This window comes from Buteo buteo, chromosome Z (genome assembly GCF_964188355.1).
Source record: "Buteo buteo chromosome Z, bButBut1.hap1.1, whole genome shotgun sequence".
Classification (NCBI taxonomy): Eukaryota; Metazoa; Chordata; class Aves; order Accipitriformes; family Accipitridae; genus Buteo; species Buteo buteo.
In genome coordinates, this window is record NC_134204.1 from 35358898 (window position 1) to 35383235 (window position 24338).

General features: G+C 38.2%; 1 protein-coding gene across 15 annotated transcripts in view; it reads right to left on the reverse strand.

Moving 5' to 3' along the window:
* Nucleotides 1–391: 391 nt before the first annotated feature.
* The window catches only part of MPDZ (multiple PDZ domain crumbs cell polarity complex component), a 100439-nt gene continuing 76492 nt past the window's right edge, over nt 392–24338 (reverse strand). For 10 of the 15 annotated variants that reach the window (XM_075021265.1, XM_075021276.1, XM_075021270.1 and 7 more), the window contains 20 exons: nt 23719–23884; nt 22925–23121; nt 20713–20804; nt 20351–20441; nt 19926–20006; nt 18724–18816; nt 18557–18631; nt 16934–17111; nt 14346–14491; nt 13918–14001; nt 13616–13809; nt 13208–13355; nt 9962–10048; nt 8482–8578; nt 7785–7828; nt 6568–6690; nt 5523–5627; nt 5293–5405; nt 4087–4210; nt 392–3237 (listed from right to left, as the gene is read on the reverse strand). In XM_075021265.1, coding sequence (XP_074877366.1) covers nt 3091–3237; nt 4087–4210; nt 5293–5405; nt 5523–5627; nt 6568–6690; nt 7785–7828; nt 8482–8578; nt 9962–10048; nt 13208–13355; nt 13616–13809; nt 13918–14001; nt 14346–14491; nt 16934–17111; nt 18557–18631; nt 18724–18816; nt 19926–20006; nt 20351–20441; nt 20713–20804; nt 22925–23121; nt 23719–23884 — 2385 coding nt within the window. In that variant the 3' untranslated portion in view covers nt 392–3090. The remainder of the gene's footprint in view (nt 3238–4086; nt 4211–5292; nt 5406–5522; nt 5628–6567; nt 6691–7784; nt 7829–8481; nt 8579–9961; nt 10049–13207; nt 13356–13615; nt 13810–13917; nt 14002–14345; nt 14492–16933; nt 17112–18556; nt 18632–18723; nt 18817–19925; nt 20007–20350; nt 20442–20712; nt 20805–22924; nt 23122–23718; nt 23885–24338) is intronic. The other 5 variants (XM_075021278.1, XM_075021275.1, XM_075021271.1 and 2 more) reach the window with 3 other exon arrangements.

Sequence of the window (24338 nt, forward strand, 5' to 3'; positions counted from 1 at the left end):
TCCCGGTGGGGGCTCGGAGGAGATCCTGTGCTCTGAAGCAGCAGCATGGGTCACAGCTAAAAGCAAAGTCCCAGGCTCCATGGCTCACTGTTTTGATCCCTCATGGCAAGTCCCATGGCTGAAGGAATGCTTTTTAAACAGACTGAACAATGATTAATGCTATCTGATTCAAAAAAGCAAGGTGGCTTCATATTAATTCCTAAATAGTTTTGGTATCTGGTCTTATGGATTTACTGAGTTTGCAAGCAAAGATAAAATCTTAAAATCCAAATAAAGCAATTTTTAGCAGATGATTTAAGGTTCACATAAAGAGTAATGCCTTTTTTTAAAAATTAATTTAAGTTGTTTTGAATTAATCTTTCACAACAGAATGAACAATGCAAGCATGCCATTGTGAAGCAACCAGAAACACACCTGCAACTTTATTTCTTCATCATGACAGTTTGGAATTTATTTACTTAAATCCTCCATTTAGACAGAACAGCAGTAACAAAATATCTGTACACTACTTCTGTTACAAATATAGATAGTATTTAAAGTGACTTTACATACTCTAATATAGGCATTTCTCACTCTAACCAAGGAGTAAGTGTAGAAAAGCAATAACAACAGTATCCAGTAACAGTACCATCTGTTTTCTTTCATCTTAGCCTACCACAGTGTAACTTCTAGAATAGTTAAGAGACAAAGAGGGTGGATTTTTTAGTTAATTCACTTAGACATAGCTATCAATTTGTCAATACTATTTCACAGACATTCCTAATACTGTTTTTGGGTCCCACTAAAACAAATGCTAGTCTTTTGTATCTTCCCCTAATAGTGGCCTGACCATTGCCTGCATTTTTGTATTGGGTCTGGCTGAGACGGAGTTAATTCTCCCCATAGCAGCCCTCATCGCACTGTGCTCTGCATCACTAGCTAGAAAGGTGTTGATAACACACCAGTGTTTTGGCTACTGCTGAGCAGTGCTTGCACAGCATCAAGGCTGTCTCTCCAACATTTCTTTCCCCTCCCCTCACCGGCAGGCTGGGGCCAGGCAAGATCTTGGGAGGGGACACAGCCAGGACAGCTGACCCAAACTGACCAAATGGATATTCCATAACATATGATGTCACCTCAGCTATAAAAGCTATGTAAGGGAAGATGGAAAGGGGTGCATTTGTTATTTATGTTTGTCTTCTGGAGCAACCACTATGAGTACTGAAGCCCTGCTTCCCAGGAAGTGGCCAGACATTGCCTGCTGATGGGAAGTAGAGAATAAAATCTTTTCTTTTCCTTTGCTTTCACGTGCAACATTTGCTTTCGCTTTAAAAAACTGTCCTTATCTCGACCCATGAGCCTTTCGTTATATTTTCTCTCCCCTGTCCAGCTGAGGAAGGGGAGTGATAGAGTGGCTTTGGTGGGCACCTGGCATCCAGCCACAGTCAACCCACCACAATTTTCAGTTCCGATTTCTCTTAAATGACATGGTGGCCTTCTTGCTACAATTTTTTTGGCTAATTAACACAAACGGTCTTGCTGCTAATTAGCAATGTATCTTTCTCCCTCAAAAGACTTGGTGAAATTTTTCTGCATGAAGGTAAATCATGGGCAAAGTGTGCTTTATCTGCCAGATTCCTAAGAGCCATTTTGAAGAACCAGAGGCAAAGGCAGGCTACAATCAGCTAAGGGTTTCAGTGAGTGCAGTTTTGAAAGAAAGTTTTAGTGAGGATCCCACCTTAGGAAACTGTGGATGTTGATAAATTTAGTGACCACACTGCTGCCCAAAGAACAGCTCCATGGCTGTATCATGCTCACTAGACACTGTCTTGTATTTGTGGATCTCAGTATTTGTGGATCTCACACCTCCTGCTTAATGCTGATGCAGAAAGACCTTCACTGCTGTCTTACTACCCACCTCCACTAGGAGGGATTTTCAGCCTTTTACCCACCCTCAACTCCTGGTTTTAGGCCGCTTCAGTCCAAGGAGGACTCTACCTTTGCTGCTACTGATAATGGCAGCAACACCATAACATCAACTTCTTCCACCTTGTCTCAATCAATATCCCCAAGTCTCTGTCGGCAGCTAAGTAAACCTGCCCTGAGCAGTTTGTTAGCAGCTCTGATTCAAGCAGCTAGCAGAAAAATCTGCACTGAGCCTGTAGTTAATCTTGCACGTTGGAAGAGGGCAACCTTCGCTTACATACATTCAATATTGGGAAGGTTGCTTTCACATCCATATAGGCTAGAAAACACTACTATTATAAAAGAAAAGCCTAGTTCTTCTAATACTGCAGTTGCTGGGCATTCTCATTCACCAGGAGTAGTTTCCACTAGCGAAGTGATTTTTCAGTCCTGAGCACAAGTCCTCTCCTTTCAACACGAACACACGCACACACCCCTGCCTAAAAAAAAAAACCACCAACCCAAACCATTAAACTTAGGCCAAACTAAAACATAGTCTTCTTTTTTTTGGATACACTGTGACTTAGGAAATTTAAACACACAAACAGACAAGCAAAAAAAATACCCACCAAAGTCACCCACTCAGCTCCTCCTGCTTGGGCATTGTGAAATAATACAAATAACCATCTAAGTCCATTAATCATCTGCCTCCAGATTACATACTTTTCCTTCTTTTCCCAAAATTCCTTATTTTGTTAATACTTTCTTTCTTCAATAACATTATTTCTGTTTTCTGACTACTGCTGCCCATGCCACCTCCTTGCTGACCTGGTGACTTTATCATTTTTCCAACATATTTCAAATATCCAAAGCCTCTTAGCAAAACATTCCAGTTTTGTTGTATGGTTATTAATGCAAACATTCTTTTTTTTTTTTTTTTGGTGGCTTACAAGCATTCATTATCATACTAATATGAAAGATATCTGTGTCTTTCCATAGTGGACATAACTCCATCCCAGTGGTTTGACAGTAAGAGAAATACATCTACTGTATACAAAAATATGGTTAAGTGTTATTTTTCTTCAGTGTTGTAACAGTCCTGTGAAGCTGGAAGAGCAAGGAGTCTATATAAACATTTCCATTCTCTTTGCTATGCGGAATGTAAATAATATAGTCTTATTGACCCTACCCCTTTGGGCAGCCAGTTCACGACAAAACAGTCAAAGTGACTGTTCCTTTTGTCCTTTTCAGAATAGCAACTGCTTCCTCATGGGTCACCCCTTCTAAACTCTGCCCATTCACAGCAATGATTTGATCCCCCCTCTTCAGGCGTCCATCTTCTGCTGCTGCACCCTGAAACGATAGAAAATGTAACTGCAGACTCATGCGTTTCTTTTTCTCCCTGCCACACTGCTCTTATAGTCCGAATAAGATGGGTTCAGTGCACAAAACCCCTTAAAACTTTTTTTGTTTTCAATGATTCAAATACAGTCAATTGTAGTACAGCCTGCTACTGCTGCAGGATGTTCTGCCCTAAGTTTCACAACATCAGATCTACAGGATTTTTATATTCCCTTAACCCTGTTTGTCCAGCTAGCGTAACTTTTAAACTGTACTATCATAGAAGTAAGATTTTTAAGGCCTGAAGAAGTTTTCAGCAACTGGTATAAGAAATTCAGTAATCAAAACTCAGCTCTGTACTTTGATTTACGATAAAAGTTCAGGATTCTTGATTCCAGTTTTCTCTGACTCAGGGTTGTTTCCTAGGGCAGTCCCAACTATCAAAACCAGGTCAGTACTTGAACTTCTCCAAAGGTCCAGACTGAGTTCAATTCTTTTATCTTGGTCTACCTTTCAGACTCTCAGTAAAAATAAATAAAACAGTCCCTTCTACTACCTGAAGAAAATACACTCTAAACATGAGGCAAAGGGGCTGTTTTTCTAAGTTTGTACACAATTCCAGTTTTGAGAGTTGAAGACAACTCTGCCATATACAGGGGCACATGCATTTGGAAATTCTGAATCTTCCTAAGACTATAACCTTCAAATGCTACAGGCCCATTTTGACCAGCACCTGCACTAAGGAAGAAAAGCCGTGAGAAACCATAACAATCCTTTGGCTTCAAACTCAGGCCATGATTTAAGACAGTAGCTGCTGTGAACTAACTAATAAATGGATTGACTGAACAAATTTACACTTACCTTTGCAAACACTGTCTTCACATAAATGGGTAAGTCTCCATGGGGACTGCCATAACCGCCCACAATACTAAAGCCTAGGCCATCTGGTCCTCTATCCAGAGTGATGGTCTTGTACTGAGGAGGTCTAAGAAAAGGAAAAAGAGTATTGCGATGTTGTCTGAACTTATGATTTAACATGTAGAATATTCAACAAAAAATATTTTTCCTTTCAAGCTAAGCAATACACTTCCCTTTCCACTGTAACTAAAAATGCTGTTATTATAATGAATTGGCTATTTTAGTTCACGTAGAACACTGTAACTGTCTAATGCCCTCACTACCACTAAAAGCTATTTCAAACACCTCTTTCACCCAACTCAGGGCATAGTTATGGCCGCAATGTCCCACTAACAGTGCTTTCTAGTGAAGTAGAGATGCAATACCAGTACCTCCTAGCTCTGTAACAAACATCTACTTTAAAAATCCTGTAACCCATTACACCTCCTAAAAAACGTCCAAAATTAGACCCGATAGTTTATGTTGTAAGGTTTAATTGCTTCTCTCCTCCACTAATATATGACTGTGTATTTGTATATATGCATTTATACATACCATTTATAGGTATATTTCCCCCCATATACTTTGACTATAAGAAATTTTGAAGTTCTATCTTTAAAGTAGATCTGTGTGGCTAAAGAACCCCATTCTCTCTTTCCCTGTTCCTAGAATAAAACTGCTTCAGATTTATGACAGAGTTCGAGGCAAAACTTGTTTACGTAGCTGTACCTTGCAGTATACCAGAAGCAGTATACCTTGTATACAGGAAAGGTCAATGCTCCTGATAGCCCAGTGCTAGAAAGCACATTATGGAAACACAGGTACCACTGTGGAAAAGGCCTTGCTATTTAAGTTTGAGAAAAAACATCTTGGCTGTATCAATTAATGCCAGTTACCAAGGCTCAGTGAAACAAAGCAGGCTATATTTACAGAAAAGAAATCAAATCACATCATAACTCTACAAAGGGGCAAAATAAAGCAGCACAGCAAATCACATCATGAAAAATGCACAAGAGTATCTATTGCCTACATGTCCCATTATACCAAATGTGCAAGTCATGATTAAGTCAAACAATTCATCCATTATTTGCTAGAATGTGTTAAGTTTTTTAGGTTGAGTTCTACCCAAAATAACAGGTTACAGAGGTTGTATATTCTGTACTTACTGACCCTAAATCATCCTGAAAAACGCTGGTTGAAGTTAGTGATGCAAATGAAAGACTGGACGTAGGTGGATCCTGCTGCTGACCAGTTATGACACTCACTTCTCCTCCAGCTACAACCTAGGAATGGAGTTTGTAAACCAGTAAAATGAGAATGGTGACACTAAAATAATTCATTGTAGCAGCTGGAAAAATGGTATTCAGAAAACATTCCAAATGTCACTGAAGATTTTTTACCTGCAACTCAACAGTGCCTGAAGCATTTTTTAAGAGACTAACAGCTTGGGAGTGAGTCATGCCCTCAGTAGATGTTCCACAGATGCTAACAATCCTGTCCCCAACCTGCAGAAGAAAAGGTAGAAAATCTAACTAAGTTCAGTTACATAGATTTATTTGTCACTTTCTTTCAACAATAGCAGATTTGTGTATTTGCATTCAGCCAGATTTTATCAGTGATATAGGGCAGGAAGAAAGAAATTAGCAACTGTTTAGAGTACATTTTCTCTTGAAGGCAAATCATCTCTGAACTACATAAAGACCCAATACAAAGGTAAAAAAATTCAACATCACAATTAGCAAATTACACTGGTTTAGTGTATTCAGTATAAAAAAGTAACGATGCTCTACAGAATTGATCCTAATACTCTAGAAATATACCGGATGTAAGAAAACAGATACATTTTTTATGTCACCTGAAGATAGACAGACTGAAGTAGTAAACTATCATCAGAGATTATACTTTTTAATTCATCCTGAAATACCACTGTACATTTTCCACGGAGTATAAGTCAAATTCAGCCACCTCTGGCACAGATCAGATACAGTATGCACTTAAGTGCTGTATCAGATAAAACCTCTCACTTTAACTCAGAACCTTAAAAAGTACTATCTCTATCCTAAGATAGATAAGCATAGAAAACATGAGATAAAACAGACTGCATACATACAGTTGCAGTAATGACAACCACGCTCATCAGTGGAGCTCACTTACAGAATCCATCATTCTGAACCACTCTCCTTACTTTTAATTTTCACAAGCTGACTACCTCTATGATCTAAGATTGCTTTAGGACTTCCTTCCCAAAGTTAGTATCTTTCAGCAGTTACCTTTTACCATGCTACCAATCTGAGTTACTATTTCATCAATCCAAACAGCAAAAATTCTTGTCACAGCCAGAAGCACTTATGACTGTATCATTAAACTGCTAATTTATTGCCTGTCTAGAGTAATTACTGTGCATCACCCATGCAATCTTTAAAACCTTCTTAACAATTAACTTACTCTGAGTTTCTGAGTCTGAGCTGCAACTCCATTCGGATGCATCATGGCAATAAATATAGGAACATCTCCAAGAGGACTTCCCACACCTCCAGCAATGCTGACTCCTAGTGAATCTGCAGGGCCCTGTTATTGTCATGAAAAAAGATTAGATTCTTGTGGAAAGAAAAACACATACAGAGAACTGTATGCTTATATCAAAAAATTACTAAAGCCCCTATCTTAAGAAAATCAGAATTCCCATGTCTCAAGCCATTTTTTAAGCTAATATACTTTGCATCATTTCGAGAAAGTGCTGAAAGCACAATATATGTTTCTTCCTATCAGTGGTAGGTGACAGTTTGCTGACTTAGTTGTATGTTTTATCTTAACCAAACTATATATTTATGGAATTCAGAGTCAGACCCTTAATGTCAGCACAGAAAGTCTGGGCAAGGAAAACTGGATAGATGGGATTGCTTGTCCTTAATACTGTCTATATCAATCTCCTATTATGAACCTTCCAAAGACTAGAATTAATCCTTATGCTCCCCCTAGTGTCCTACTGTTGAAGAACAAAACTAACTGTTCACTACCGTACAACACCCTACCTAACTGCAAAAACTGCTATTGTAAACTGGTATTTGCAGATTCTACTGTAAAAAGAGAATGGCTTAATACCATCCATGTAATCAAGTGAACCAGATGCCAGGCAAAGTTAAATGAATATAAATATTTTGGATAATCGAAAGCAGTCTGCGACTCAGACCTCATGCTCCTGTAAATAAGAAAGTTGACTATCACAGTTGAAAGCCTGGTTGCTGTCATTTAAAAGCCTGTCCATTAAAAATACGTGTGAAGAAAAATAAGAAATACCAAACAATGGGCTTGCGACTTTGGTATAGTTCCCTTGACTTCACTGAAACAGGGTCTGGATTTAACTTGGTCTGATAACAGTAAAACTAGGTCCCATTATCTCTTACTAATCCTTCCTTCATTTGCTTTCAGAACAGGTCACAAAATGTGATAGCATAAATCGCACTGATTTTACATAAAAATATAGGCAGTGGAAAGCATAAAGTCTTGACCTGAAAAGACAGGCAAATTAATTAGCTATTGCCACATCAGCTCTTCTCTCAAAATGATTAACAGGGCCAGACTTCTTCATTTCTGCAAACACACCAATTGACAACATCTATAAAACCTGTTCCTGATATATACCACTTCATGCTGTAACTTACCTTTTTTATTTCAACTGTTCTTAGTCCCTGTATTTCAGAAGCTGCTGTCAAATAAAAAAAGAAAAGTTAAATCAGCATTTTTAGGAAACTTTCCATTAAAGTTACCCAAACCACTATGATCATTCTAAGTTTCTGCTGGTTTATTATAGACTTAAGTTTTAAACAGATTTTGAAAGTGGCTGTCATTAAATTAACAGGATTGAAATACTTCTAGAATGGGTAAAAGAGTCATTCAATCTCACCATTTAAATAACTTTTGGAATAAGACTTCTAAGCATACTCATATAAAATAGAAAAAACTATTATTTCCTAGCAACACTTTGTTCAGAAGTAACTTTGTTCTAAATTTGAGCATGAGACAGCTATTTCACATCTACTCTAATTTAACTACACAGTATCTGGATTTCTATGTACGAAACAGTTTGACTGAAGACATATTTAGATTAAATAGAAAATTATCCTCAACTTAAGATTCTCAGTATCTAAACTGCTGGTGTAACAAGCTGCTAGTTTCTTTTACAAAAACCTCTTCAAAGATATATATGATGTACTGTACAATAACCACCCCTGAAGTGCTTTAATGCCTAAGGAATCACTTTCAGGCCTACAGCATACATGACAACATTTTAGAGGAAGTGAAAGATCTCAGCTATCAGTTCACTTGTATAAAATAGCGAAAGCACCAAAGAAACCTTACTGGTATTCTTCTTCAGACCGCTTTCAAAGACCTCAGGTGCACTGGACCCAGAAACCGGGAAACCGAATGATGAGAGACTGCCACTTCCTTCACTGACCTAAATACAGTGTTAAACTGGGATTAGAGAGCAGCTTGAGACACCCAAATGATAAAACTGTAACCTACTGTATTCATTGGATTTTGCCGCATTTTACTTTTTCTGTGCCCAGTTAAAGCTGGCACAGTGAACCTCCACATATCTCTTGGTCACTCTAGAATGGTCCTTGTTTGAAACATCATTAGACCAACAGAGAGTGTACGCCTACAACCCCATGCAATACTGTGAAGTGCTGCTTCTGAGACCATACTGTGCCCTTGTATTTGCACCTTCTATCACTTCATAGAGATCTTCTGGTGCAGAAGTTAGCCGTGATTATCAAAGTAGGGACAGAACATAAAAGACAGATCTTTATACATGCTCAAGTGTACTCTCATGTTCACCCACTGCATCAGCTAAAACTGAGATTAGGCTCTCCACTCAGCTTCACCTTGCACAATTTCCAGAAAGATTTTCACTACACCCGCAGGGCAATGTAAAGGAACAACATGGCTCCCAGTGAGACTCATTCGCTGACTGTTACAGACTCTTCAAAACATTCAATACTGGGAGCTTCTTCTTACATAGCAACTTGTATGAAGACCACCCACAGCCTGCACGTTTTCATCTTGTTTGGCATTCCCCATTTTGAAGAAAGTCTAATATTTCAGTGTTACCCAGTCTTAACCTGCTCACTTGAAACTGTTTAATTATGATTTGTCTTAAAACTATTTATCTTCAGTACTTGGTGATCTGCATACCCACTTTATAACCAAAGAAAGTTCTAAGGTAACTTGTGAACTCTTGGGAATATAGCTCCTACTGGAGAGAATCATCATGTGAACTGCTACCACAATAAGGATGCATTCAAATGCAGAAACTGATGTGAGTTTGTTACAGTCCACCATTAGACCAACAACAAAATAAATAAACTTGACAGAACCCTGATGGAAAGTGTGCAGGTTTCCTGCTTCTGATGACCACAATCATGGTAAGAATATGCAAGGAGAAATTCACTAAGTTTACCAAAACAATACTCTATTGCATGCCAAGCACTCCTAAAGTAACAAACTGTTTAAAGTCCACTCCAACTTCTTCCAGTATTGATGAGAATCAGAGCTCTCCCTGCTTCCCAGGGTGGAGCCATAAAAACCAGACTAGACAACACAGCAAAGTAATTTCTGGATTACGTTTTTGGCTGGATCATGTCTTTAACAGATACAATATGCTAAAGTGAACACATAAAATGTTTACCAAAAAGCTGCAAAGTAGATAAAAACTACTTTCCTTCATCTTAGATCACGTATGTGGAAAATCCTTGTCATCATAAAACCAATTCTTTTTATTTGCTTTCATTATTTAACCATTATTTCTTCCAAACTAAACAGTTTTACAGTTACACACCTGGCTGCTCTGGGATGTTCTCCTCTCAGAGTGGAATGGACCAGCTTTTATTCTTCCGACCTCTAGTCTTACCGTACCTAATGAACACTAAAGAACCAGTCACTTATAACACATCTCTTCTGTCTACAACATTAAAGCCTATGATAATACTTAATTCACTTATTAGATGGTGGAAAAAGAAAAAAATATGGACAGGCAAAAATAACGGACTAACAAACCTGTGGTGTGCACTGAGCAGACAGTGCTCATGGCAGTATCAAAGCCACACAAACAAAGTGTACCATGATATTCAATACTGAGCAGGGTACTTTTTGGATTAACCAGTATTACAATACAGATGTGAAAATTACACAAGACTAATTCTGTTACTGTTCACATAACAGGGAGTAGTTTTGGTTTCTCAATTGTTATGTCAACATATATTTTCAAGATGGCATTTTCAACGAATAGTGAAATTGACTATTTTCACAATAAGCACTAAAAATAGTGTAACACCTCAAAGTATTAATCATTATTTCTGTTGATATGACTGAGAACATGGTATCTAAACTGGCAGTTAGTCATCTCCTGCCTGCTCCTGAAATTATCTGTTATTCTGGATCCGTAGCAACATAACTGAAGAAATTTTGGGCAGGAGGTTTTCCAAACGTCTGTAGTTTAAATGAACTTTCTGCATCTGATTCCCAACAGAAAGTTGAGTGAAGCGGACTGTTAACACATTGGAAAATCCTTCCACTACTCTTTAAGCTTTTAATTACACTATTAATATTTACATGTCTGCATGTCTCGGAAAAAATTCACCTGCAACCACATATGTAGAAACCAAGACATTAGGCTGATCTTGGAAACAATTAAGTTTTTATCACAAACATTTAGAAAACTGGACTTCCAAAATAATACAAGTAGTGTCAAAAGAAGACCATCTCTCTGCAACGTATTAAAATACGGAAATTTCAAAATTTTGTTGCTATTTTGCTTTTCCTTCTTTCTTCCACTAGGAAGTTGTTATATGAACTCCTGTATGCAAAGAACTTAATATTACATAAGTTTGCCTTTATTTATCATGCTTTAGTTGCATTACCCTAAGAGAGTTTCATGTATTTGTCAGAAAATTCATAGTAAGAAATAGACCAATATATCAAAACCAACAACAGGACATACCCATTCAAATAGGGTTTCCATACCTCATATCTTGTTGCTGTTTTCTTAGGGGTGACACTAGAAGAGATTTATTCCTAAATTGCGTTTTATTTTTAAAATAATGTTGACTTCTCTATGTCCTGGGAAAGACTTGATCATAGCTCAGGCAAAACCATTCTTTCCTGCTTGTATGAATTGACTCGTATTAAACCACACGGACAACTCTAATCCAAAATGGAAAATCGAGTAAGTAATCTATGTACCTAAAATTACCACATCCTCACATAGAATGCAAACCCACAAATGAGATTTAAAAGTTATAATGTGTGAAAGTGGGAGGTAATACTTTCCAACTGAACTTCTGAATAAATCAATTCACATTTAATTTTATTACAGCCTTCTCTCTTCCTGAAGTCTCCCATTTGATAAATCCTAAGTCAAATGAGGGGAAAAAATTATCAGCTTTTCACATGTTTTAGGGATACTTAAAAAGAAACACTGCAAGAACAGGCAGAATTCTCAGGCTGACAAGACATTCCAGTGGTCTCATGCTACTTAAAATACATTGGGATTCTCCAAAGATTATAAAAAATTTTCTAGCAAAGTACATTTCAGGCGGTTCAAGACAATTTGCTCCTAGATCTTACTCCTGTGAATGAAAACAGAACTGCTAGCTGAACTAAAAATGGTGACTGCCTACATGTGAGTGATCATGCTTTACTCCATTTATACTGCATGAAAAAAACAGAATTGTTAAGAAAAAATTATCTGAGGTATTGTAAAAGCCTTATTTCTCAGGGCTAGGACAATTAATTACAAGTACTACTGAGTGGGATAAAGTATTTAAAACATGAATATACAAATGGTAAGTGGGAACTAAAGATCTTCAATTAGATACTCCAAAACCCTTGCCAAAATGGAAGAAACTTTCCACATAAAATGGTGTTTTAATTTAAAGGGGATATAAAAATGCAGCATATGAAGAAGAAACACATTATCTGTAGATAAAATAAAGTATCAGGTAAGAAAGTAAAAGTACTATTACCCCAGAAGAGTATATTAACGAGTTCACTGTCAGAACACAGACCCAGTTCTGGCATTCTCACTTATGCGTACACGCTGAAAATACAGAAAAAGTGCTCCTACCTCCCCTTTCTAACTACCACTGCCCTCCCTCCTCCTCCTCCTCTTCGCCCCCCCCCCCCCAAAAAAAAAAAAAAAAAGGCTCAAGGAACTGTTCAAGACCTGGAAAAATATACCTTTGAATGTGAGTGCAAAGAAGCATGATCATATGTCTATGTATCCAAGAGTCAGCTATGAGTATTCGGTGTTAAATTTTTTCCAGTGGAATGGCTTTCCATTGGAAAATGCTGACTTGATGGAATCCTTACCATGCAGCAGAAATGTCTCAAACCCCTGGATGGAAAACAGACAAGCTGGCTGACCAGCTGGACTTCCTGCCAGACCACAGGAAATGCTGTATATCTGACTTCATTCTGATTTGGAAATAGGGGGAGGACATCAGAAGCACAAAATTTATTGAGAATAGAAATTCTGGTTCCAAGAGCTGGAGACAGAAGTTTACTTCAGTTATCTTTGTGAGAAAGCAATTTCTTATACTAGATGCCTTGGTCACTGGAAAATGCATTATAGTATTTAATGGACATAAGGTGACACTAGACATACATAGAAAAAAACAGCACAATGAACATTATTAACTATGAAAGTAATTACTTTTTGGCACAACTACATTGATGAATTCTCCATCATTTAAAGTCAGGCCTGCTTATCTTTCTAAAAATGTGAGATACTTAACCAGTTATCAGTTTGTTGGAGAAAATACAGTGTTAAGTTTTAGGTTGTTCCAGGTAATGGTCTTCTACTGCCCTATAAACATATGGCACTCTACACCACCACTACTCCCATTTTCATCAGGCAAAGTATCAAAATCTGAATGCTCTAGACTTCAAGAAGCTTAAAGTTGGATCCACAGTTCATTCTCACTGACATTTCAGTAACAGTCTGAACTCGGTCTGAAAAACAAAAGCTTTCAAAAAATCTGGATCTCAATTCTTCACTTTTATCCACCTTCTCTTTTACCAATACCTTTAGCAAAGCTGCAACAGCCTCCTGGTTAGCATTTCGAACATCTTCTCCGTTCACTGTCAATATCTGGTCTCCTTGCATCAATCTCCCATCTGTATCTGCTATTCCTCCTTTGACGATGTCTGACACAAACACTCCTGTATCATTTCTGCAAATACACACATGGATTTTGCATTACAGTGTTGTTTGAGGTCCATTTTTATGGCTTGCTATTGGGAGCACAATAAGCATTGTCTCATTTTTCTGTTGAGTAATGCTGGGCTAGTTCCACTAGGAATGGCCAATTAGCTTAGTCACAAAAATGACATGGACAGCCTTCAAGTCTGCAGAACCTGAGCACTAGACCCCAACAGAAACATAAGCATGCCCACCAAGTCCCAGACATTGACTATCCAGGTACATTCATACCTTTTCCCAACAATACTCAGCCCAAGGCCTTTGCCAGGCTTCTTTTGGAGCTCTATATTGAGTACATCATACATGTCTTCCTCCTTGTATTGGGCCTCATCTCTGTACACAGTGAGACGAACTTTCTGGGGAGTCTGCCGGAGGACATTTATCGCTTCATCATGTGTGGCATTCCTGAGGTCAGTCCCATTCACCTGCAATGAAAGCATACAATGATAAAGTGTGCAGGACCTTCCAAGCAGACAAACAGAAGATGCCTAACTAGCAAATGACAACAAAAGTGACCAAAGAAACCACCACACCTCCAATATCTGATCCCCAGCCCACAGTCTCCCATCTTTAGATGCTGCTCCTTCTTCATATACTTCATGGATAATGATTGCTCCCTGTGGATAAATAAAACAAAAATAAATTGCATGTTGAAAGAACATGCCCCTGCTTTGAACCAGGAACAATTGAAAATTCCTACTATAATTCATCAGTGAAAAACAAAACAGTCAGATGTGTGACGAACAAACTACCAAAACATTTAAGAAGTTCATTTATACTTTCAATTTTAAAACTGCTTTTTGCTTTTTTTTTCCTTTTTTTTTTTTTTTTTCCTAAACTGGTATCTTTGGTATCTTTTTATAAATGCTACAGAAACAAATGAAGGAAATATCTCTTCTATCACACATTTTAATTTCATTATTGTTATTTCACTTGAGTGACACATATTTTTCCAACCAACCAGCAAAGTGTCTGCTCCTCCAACAATGCTCAGACCAAGACCAGTCCGCCCTTTGGAGATATCAATGGTTGTTTCACATCCAGGAATGATGGGACAAGTAGCTGGGTCAGAGGTTAATGTGGCTGGAGTTGAAGATCTACTTGTGTCTAAAACAACAATTACACACCTGGTTACAGTAAGACAGCTTGGTATTAAAAAAGTGACTTTAAAACAGCATTTTGAGAGCCCATTAACAGTTCTACAGCAACAGCTGAGCAGCTGACCTATAGAGAATGATGCTGCCAACTATCCCTTCCCCTCAGACAAGTACTATCCTCTAGTTTTAATCACAATTATCCCATTTTTATACCATCAAGTTCCTGAATCACAGTCTGGATAGCCAAAGAAGCTATTGTACACAACAGATTCTATTTAGGAGGAATTTAATTTAAACATCTATACCAGCAACTATGCAACGTAGACCAGAGATAAATGAAGTACATAGTATGTATTAAATATCAAGGATGTCAGCCCTGCACTTTTGCAATGGGTCAAGTCAAGGTCCATCTAACTAAATATTCTGTCTCAGACTCAGATCTGTACCATGAGAAAGAATGTTAAGTATGAATCATATATAGTGGTATTCCACAAGTCCAGCAATCCATGGTTAAGTCAAAGGTTTTATACACAATGATATATTTAGTGGCCCTCAAAAAGAACTTTACGCCAGTCCAACTTTTAACTGGCCACTGACACAGCTTTTGGAAACAGTAAGTCTTGTGGTGTAAATATATATTCTCCTAGAGCAAATACATATCGCATCCTTATGTAGCAATTTATCCGTAAATTCAGTATCTCTGGTAAGTCACAAATGGATCTTTGCTTCAGTATTTGTCAGTTCTGTATCCTTCACAGAAAAAAAAGCTAAAAATAGTAGGAGGGGATACTGTGTAGCAACTAAAGGAAAGAATCAGCAATGAAAAGCTCTGGGATGTTCAGATTATCTCTGTCACTGATGTCTCCTGTGCTTTAAAGAAACACCAAAATTACATTTTTTTCCAAGAGGTAAAAATAGGCATCTAAATCCTTCTGAGACACTTTAAATGGGCACTGATTAAAAGAAGTTCCACTGAAACTAACAGAGGACTTGACCATTCAGAAATACGGATTTATGTTAGACAAATACTTAGGTATAGTGTGAGCAATAGGTCCTTCAGGAACAGTAAGACTCAAAACTAAGAGTCTTGGCCTCTGAAACGAACCAGAAAGGCAATTAAGACTTTTTAAGGGTAAAGCTTCTGTGCGAGTATAGAACAGGTTACTCTATTGCTCTGTTATTTAAGTTCTTCATGTGTATGATGAGCAACTGTCCATGCTTAGTCCGAGCTAAGTAGGGGAGTCAAAGCTTAAGTAATAAAATTCTGTCCAGAAGGCATAAAATGTACAAGAAATACATGAACTGAAGAATTGGAAAGGAATCTTGGTATGCAAGGTTGAGCTCATCTAGATAGCTGCATTGGTATTGAGACAAAAATTGCCTACACAGCACTGCTGGAAACACCAAAGTTGAGTACTGATGTAGTAGAAATCAGACCAATATGGAAAAAAAGTAGTTAGGGATGGGTTGCTTATTTGGAAGGAGTCTGTGCAGAGAAAACAAGGTGCAGGGGCAGGAAAAAGGTAGGCTTGGTAAAAGAAAGTGGGGGAATAAATTGTAAAATCAGGTGGAGAACCAAGAGGATGAGATCTTCCAGCAATTGGGTTGTAGATGCCTGTAAACGGTAGTGAAGCCAAGCTGCAATCACAAATCCCCAGGATGCTGGAGGGAGCATTGCTGAAATCTCCATCAGGTCTTTATCCCTGAGACTTCCTGTGGCAGGGTAGAAATGGAAAGGATAGACTTGGACAAGGCAATAGATTATATAAATGCAGAAGGGAAGACAACAGAATTATTACCTAGTAGGTCTCCCATGTGTTTCTTAAGATTTCTTATAGTAGTATAATTGTGTATCAATACCACTTCTAATAATAATCAATAGAAACACAACTCAGTAATACTTGCAGTGGACTCAGTAATACTTGCAGTGATGTACATATACATTAACTGTGATGTGCACATTACTCAGTAAAGTTATTACTAGCTTCTTAGTAGTGTGGTGCTTAACCAATAACCATCATCAACTGGTCACATCTCGACTCTCCACTCTGCAGGGAGAGAGTCAAACATGGCTAGTCATAAATGGCAAGACAGTCTCAATCATTCCCCTGTTCTAGGAAAGATGACATGCCTTTTCTCCCTCATTTAAAGGAAAGCCTCCTACTTAGTTCTGGACAACCTTGATAGAGGCACCTGCTGCACAGCCTTTGGGAGGGAGGAGGAAACCCCTCCACCCTCCTGCCTCTAAAACAGGCCAGTGGGAAGGCAACAGCTAGCTCTTTGGTGTGGAGCCTCACTGTTTTATTTAGATGGATCTGTAATCCAGAAGTACTATAAAATACAACTCAGAAGACAGCTGAGTGCATACAAAAAGAGAGAACTTGTTTATAAGCTGGGTCTTCATTTCCATGTCACAGCCCCAGTGAAGACAGACACACAAGGAGAACCTTACTTTTGACTGCTTCTGGTTCTGGTGAGCTGGAAGAGGGGACAGTTGCTGGTGTCTGCATATTCCTCCTCTCTGCTGGGGCAGTGCTGGAAGGGACTGGTGCTGCAGTCAGGCTATCCATCTCTGCTGAGTTGATGGTAAGCTTCACCATAGTTTTGGATGTCTTCAGTAGACTAATAAACTGAATGATAAAGAAAACCTGGTGAAGACTGTAACTGGACTGTTCAGTTGTAAAACAAAAGTGAAGCAGAAGAACTGTTCTGCAAACTGGAGCTAAAAGTCACAATCCTGAAGGTTTTCTTGATAATAAATAAGGACAAATATTGATTTTTTTTACAAGAAACAGCAATAGATTTATCTGTGGGCCAGACCTGGCTGATGTTAATCAAATAGCTTCCATGAAACTTCGCCAAACACCAGATGAGAATGTGGCAGTCTTTCCATGGCTTCTCTGGACAAAATACTATGTTTATAACAATTAGAAAATTCAGAAAACTAGTATTGTCTTTAAATGCTTGGATGGAGCCCAATTCTGATCCCACAGAAGTCAATGCCAAAATACCTACTGATTTAAATAAACGTGCTACTGCCATCCTAGCTCCTTAATCAGATGCACTGCTGGAAGGAAAATCTGAAAATATTATCTGAACTATGGGAGGGAGAGAAGGACACTGGTGTGTAATGCAGAACCTAGTTTAAAGGGATACTGAAAAACCTTCACAGTTAATTGCCATCTCACAGGAAAAACACCAAATCCTCCCAAGACTTTACATTTCAGTAGAATCAGAAGTATCTTCTGAAATTACTTACTCAAGTAAGTTACTACTCTCTTTCTTCCAAAGCCTCCCTACCTTCCTGCAGAGAACTTCACTATCTCTTACTCATTTACTGCTTCAGAGACAGCAGCACATCAAACAGTAAACTAGATGCTCTCCTAATTGCCCTCTAAAAATTAGAAAGTAATCTTCTTCTAAAGAATCACTTTTTTTTGTAGCAAGGCAGGTGCTAGAAAAAAGCCCTCCCTGATTCATTACAGAACCCAAACTGAGTTTGCAGAGCTAGAAGTTAGAAATAAATCTTGTTATTTAGGAATGGAGATTGTTTTCTTCAAAGGGTTGAAATACCAGGCTTGGAATATAATGAGGCCATTATTACATACACTCCCCATGTATAAGCACAGTTCATGGCCTGATTTACCACTGAAGCAACTCACCCATGTAAATTTACACATGCTAATTTTACTGGTTCTAATACTTTTGAAGTGGAGTAGCTATAAAGAGTCATTATTGAGTGACAGTTCAAGGCTTTTATCTCACAACTAAGTATCTCTCAGTCATCAGATCTGAACCACAGGGGAAAAAAAAATACATTACATTTTTAGCACAGAGATAAGACGATTCATGTAATGCATTAATATAAAATAGCAGCTGAGCTTTAAATTCAGGCTTTAGCTTATTCTGCAGTAGTTTCCTTATCCAAACAATGCCTGTGGATCTTTGGCTCTTTAGCCAGCTTTGAGAATGAAGTCAGATTATAGTCATGAAAACCTCACTGGTTTGTTTAAGACACAATCACCTCCTACACTGAGTGGTCTGATTTCTGCAACATTTGACACTTCAGAAGCACCTTTTCTATGGGATGTCCCACAACAATTTCATCATCCACTGCCAGGATCTGATCTCCAACTTTGATTCGTCCATCCTGGAAACAACACAGAATAAAAAACATAAGCTCTGGATACTACTCCAAAAAAGGTTTTGCATTCCCTGTTCGGATTGTAAATGTTCTCACACCTTTGCTGCTGCACCATGATCTGTTAAGCTCTTAATAACTACTCCATTAATTGTGTCTTCTTCACTAATGGCAATTCCAAAGCCTCCTTGATCCTGGGGCAAACAGAAAAATGCAAATGGTTAGGCACTGTATTTATCAAAATGGTAGAATACATTCACTGAAGACTAGTGAAGGCAACAGACATGACAAAAGTTTGGGTTTTCACAGTGCATCAATATTTTTGTTTTGAACTGATCTATTTCTGAAATAGATTTTGCCAACCTACAAACAGTATATTGGCTACCAAAATAAATATGAAGCACTTTTAAATTCAAATCCACTCCTTTGAAATTTACAAGGTCAATTGTAATTCAGTTGTTAAATTCACAAATAAGAGTAATAAACACAAAATATTTGGAAACTACAAACTGAGGTAAATAAAACTTCATGACATAGCTTAAACTCATCCTTTGAAACCACAGAAGAAATACACATGGAAGTGGAAAATAATGAGGATGGAAAAATGTATGCTCTTCCTGTGAAATTATTAAATGTTTGTGGCAGAGTGAAATTTCCCTAAAGCTTTCACCTAGAACTAAATCATCCAGACACCACTATCTGTAAGATATTCTCCTGGTTAATAATGGAAGGGTAGATGCCTTCCAAGGAGAAAAACTTACTAACAGTCTGCAAGTCTCTATTCTTATGTCCACTGAATGCAACTGTCTTCTCCATGTCAATAAGCAGGAGCAGCAATCTTTCCACCCTTATTTGGAAGCTTCATAGTTCAGAACACCTGGTCATTTTCTCCCAGATGCAAAATTTCCACTAAATATGTATGTTATTTGGGGGGATTTGGTGCTTATAATCTGCTAATTCATTTACTTCAAACATCTAAGGCAATGGCTTGACCTGAGGCACCACCAGCAGCTGGGTACCAAAAGTTCTGCAAATAGGACAAGAGGTAACTTCTTCCATAGACACAGAGCAGTTGGCAAATTTATGTGGAGTTAAAGACACTCATGAGGTTGCCAGAGACAGTCATTACATCAGGAAAACTTTGGGGTCTACTCACAAATAGGAAGAGAAGACATCTAGAAATCTCTATTCTGAGTTCAGGTAAGTAAGTGACAAAGTTTATTCACCATAAGAGAGACACCATTACAAAAAAGCAAATGGTGAATACAAACGTGGCTGATGTGAATTTAATTTTAGCACATACCTTAGGGAGTTCCACATACTGAATGTTTTTACATGAACTGAAGTCAGAACAAGCACTGGAGTTTGCAGCGCTGCTATCAGTCTAATAGAAAATGAAAACATAACTGTGAACAACTATATCCAACATTTTACATCAAAATAAAGTAGCACACAAACATTTGAAGTGGGTCTGATCATTTTCCAGATTCATTTAAACTGCTATAACCCTATGCATGGGAATGTTAGATTTACTTCATACTTTAGATGAAAATAAAATAAAACAGAATTTAGCACAGCTGTACTAAATTTAGCAGCTTTACTAAAATCTCATTTGTTTTTCCCTTGTATTTCTTTTTCTTATAGTATTTGCTAAGCAGACAGGGCACTCCTCTATCCAGCACAATGTTAGTATCTCAGTCAAATGAGAAAAACAAAAATTTACTTTACCTCTTGATGTGGAAGTGTCCCTGAAGTACACTGTGAAGCCTCTACTGACTTTGCAGGGCAAACAGCCATCTGATTTACTGCATCTTTATTTCTACAATAGATTCAGTTAAAGAATGTAGTAAGAATGTAGTAATACAGCACCATATTTCTTATAACAAGTTTAAGTCTAGTGCTTTCTTTTACTTTATTTCTGGCACTCACGATGCAAATATCAAAACAGAAAACAAGATATATTTAACAGCTACTAAGAACTGGGTTCAAAAGCACATCTACCTTACCAAAATTAAAACAGAAACACTCTGTGTAAAACTTGAGCATATTAAAAGTAAATCTTTTTAGCCAAACCTTTAACCAGAACATACCTGACAAAGATTATTTTTACTTTAGATGGTGCACATTTGATTATTGAGGAAGCATTCTGATGAGTCTTTCCATAGAGTATTTGCCCATTTATCTATATAAAGGAAGGTAGCAATTATTTCTCAAAATATTTTAATTCCCTTATAATTAAACTAATTTTTAAGCCTTAAAAAAATCCATTATCTTACATCACTGGCTAAAGCAGCAATTGTATTAAAATAACAGAGTATGTTATGTCCTGCTTTCACTCCATTCTTCCAGTAAAAAAACTCCTTACGGTTTGATTTCAGACTAACACTGTCATAGTGCTAAAAATGTCATTCTCTGAGTTACACTGGGTTGACCTGGCACATCATCTATTTCCACTTGCCATTGATCACCTCCTGACTGATGTGATGATAAAGCATGGCCATGGGAAATTCTAACCACAACAAATAAATGAATCGCTTATATCCAGCAACGGGATTGCTATTATTTATCGAATCTCAGCTCTAAGCCAGGCACTTCATACACAGAGGTCTGAACACTGGTGCATTTACAATCTGAAGATTTGAACTGACAATAGTTGTCTTCATTTGGCAGAGCACACTCACTGAAACCCTTTGAAGCCCCTATGATTTGGATACAATTGGAAGTATCAGTGTGAATTTGCAGAATAAGGCCATTATTCGCTCATATTTTATTAGCTGCATTTCTTCTTGGAAATGGAAAACTACAGTGCAGAAGTCCACTCTAAGACAGGCGAAATGACTGGAAAAGGATAGCTTGGACTTACACAAAGGGAAGATAATGCAACACACACTGAGGTAGTACCAATAGAAGCAGAGAAGCAACAGACAGTGAGCAACAGATGTAAGACTGAACTGAGGGCTGAGCATTAACAGCAACCCCTCAGCTCCCATGCAGCCATGGTCACAGGGATAATGAGCCCAGTCATTTACACTGAAGGTGACAATCCAGATGCAGCATTGCTTCCAGTGTTTGCCATGGGCTTGTGAAGAACCACGGTCAGGCTGTCAGCTGGGGGACAGGGCATGGCCCGCCACAGCTGATGGACAGCTACTGGGGAACATGAGGAGCAAGTTCAGATGTCTCCTCTCAGAAGAGGTTGAGACAATCTCAACCTCTGAGATGCTAAGATAATCTTTTAGCATCAGTATGCAGGTTCACGGCATGGACAGTAAGCAAGAAATTACAGGAGAGCAGACTCAGACAGCTGTGTTTCAATGTGTCCTGAGGATACTGAGCACTAGCAACATCAAGCTTTTAAAAACACACATTTTAGCTGATTCAAGAGAACTGTCTAGCAGGTAACATTGGACTCTGCAACTAACAGGTCCCTCCATGAGACGAGATCCACGGTGCCACAAATCCCTTGGTTTCTCTCCTAGTCTGCAACTGCCAACCTACATCATTTACTCCCTCAGTGTCTCCCCCAAGCTTTGTTCAGTCCCATCATTACCCCCATACCATCTCCCCAGTGCATCCTCAAACACCTCCACATACAGTTTTGAAGTTACACAAAGCATTTCTGTGACGGTAATGTAACTTACTGCTATCAGAAAGGATGGGAAAACCTATAGCAGAGAATATATGTGCAAGTATCATCAAGTAAACTGTGGTAATATAAAAATATACCTTATGCTCATATATGTATTGGGAATGTTAGCTGCACATTCAGCTGTTGGGTCCCTCCACAATGCCACTAGAAAACAGCCTGAATGTGTCATGAGATAAAAGTCCATAACACAAATGGATCTGTTCCTGTTTCCCCAATTTCATTTCCATTTTATATGTTAAACAAGATAAAAATATTCTGACATTATCATACTTCCAGTAGACAGAGAAGTAACTAGAAAGTCTGGAGCACTCCAGAGATGGATAGACTAAAGGACTTCAATATTCTCCATGGTCTGCAATGAACTGCCCTTCCATACATCTCTGTAACCCAGAAACTGCTGTCTTCCCCCATTTTTATCCATTTTAAATACAGACACACCTTTACGTAGTACTACTATAACCAGGAAAAAAAATCCCAGCTGCAGCTATTTGGCATACACCAGAATGAAAATCTGGTAGCATAGCGATGTCAACTTGGATAACTTGGGGATTTCAAAGTCCACTGAAGAACATCTATATTGCAGCAAGATTCTAATATTTTAGTGCATTTTATGTCAGTATGTTTGGGTTTCAGTATAAATTGCAAAAACTCACCTCTAGTAACTCATCTGCAATCTGTAACCTGCCATCTTTGCCAGCTGCTCCATTTGGATCAATTCCCACTACAAAGACACTCATCCTGGATCGGTCTTTGTTACCAGCAAGACTAAGTCCCAGACCTGTCCTTCCTTTTTCCAGCTCAATCATGTGTAGCTCCCCCAGTAGATTTCCATAGCGCTGTACGATCTTTTCTAAATGTAAAAGTGTGGGCAGCAGAGGTTGGATTTACATTAGAAAGTTTCACAAGTCACCTAGAGAGTCAAGATCAGTGTCCAGTGGGCAGTATCTGACAGAAGAATCTCAAAATGGATGAGAAAATTTTAAGTGTACAACACACGTTCTTTTAAGCTAAGCCTTAGGTGATTTATAACAATATTTGTAGTTCCTTGTTTTCCTTCTAACTTTGGAAAACATTAAAACCTCTCTTAAAAAAGGCTTTTCACACATAAAAGCAAGAATCTTCCCTCCAGTAACACCTTCAGGTAACAGAAGCTATTACATTAATCACTGCCATCAGTTACAGAGAGTACACTGAAATTCAAGTAGTCCTACATGTGAAACAGTGAATTTGGACCACAGAGGAAAACAGAGATTGGAGTGCAATGAGGAAGAACAAATTAGTTTTATGTTTCACCATGTGCATCTGACCAAGCACAACTGAAAGTTGACAGCAACACTTAACACCCAAACCACAAAGCACATGAGAACAAAATAGTTCAAACTGGACCCCCCATATCTTCTGCTACAGTGCTATTTCAACACTGAATTATCACAAAGGATAAACTTACTCCAGCTGTAACCGAACTCATCCTCCTTCTCCACATCCTCTGGGACTCTGTTAGAAGATGACTGCGCAACATCACAGCTCATTCCTGAAAATGCTGAAGGAGGGGGCAGAGGCAAGTTGTTACAAAGCGAAGTCTTTTCTGGCTCTAGATCGGACTGATCAAATGCCTGTGGAGAATAAGAAAAATGCAGTGGCTAAGCAGATGCAGACTCTATGTAGGGCAAACTAGTATACAAAAATGTCAAGATGGCAATGACTATGGCTTTGAAGTTTAAATACCAAGCAGCTGGAATTCTAAATTAATAACACGGCACAGAAAGGCTGCAAGAGATAAAAGATGGAAACAAACACCAGGCAAGGTAAGAGATAACATCACTCCAAAATGTATTGGGAAGCAAACAGAACTCACAATAAAAGCCCAATTCAGTAAAGTTTTATGTGCCACTTTACATTTCAGAAAAAGTCTCTTATGTAGACTCAAGTGATTTTTTTTTAATGTGACGTTTGTAAAAGACTTCTACTTCATTTTATTTTTAAAAGCCACCACACATAATTTCTTCCTATCAAGTGCTTTGGAAGCCACATAGGAGGAAAGGGAAAGGAAACAGAGAACTTGGTGCT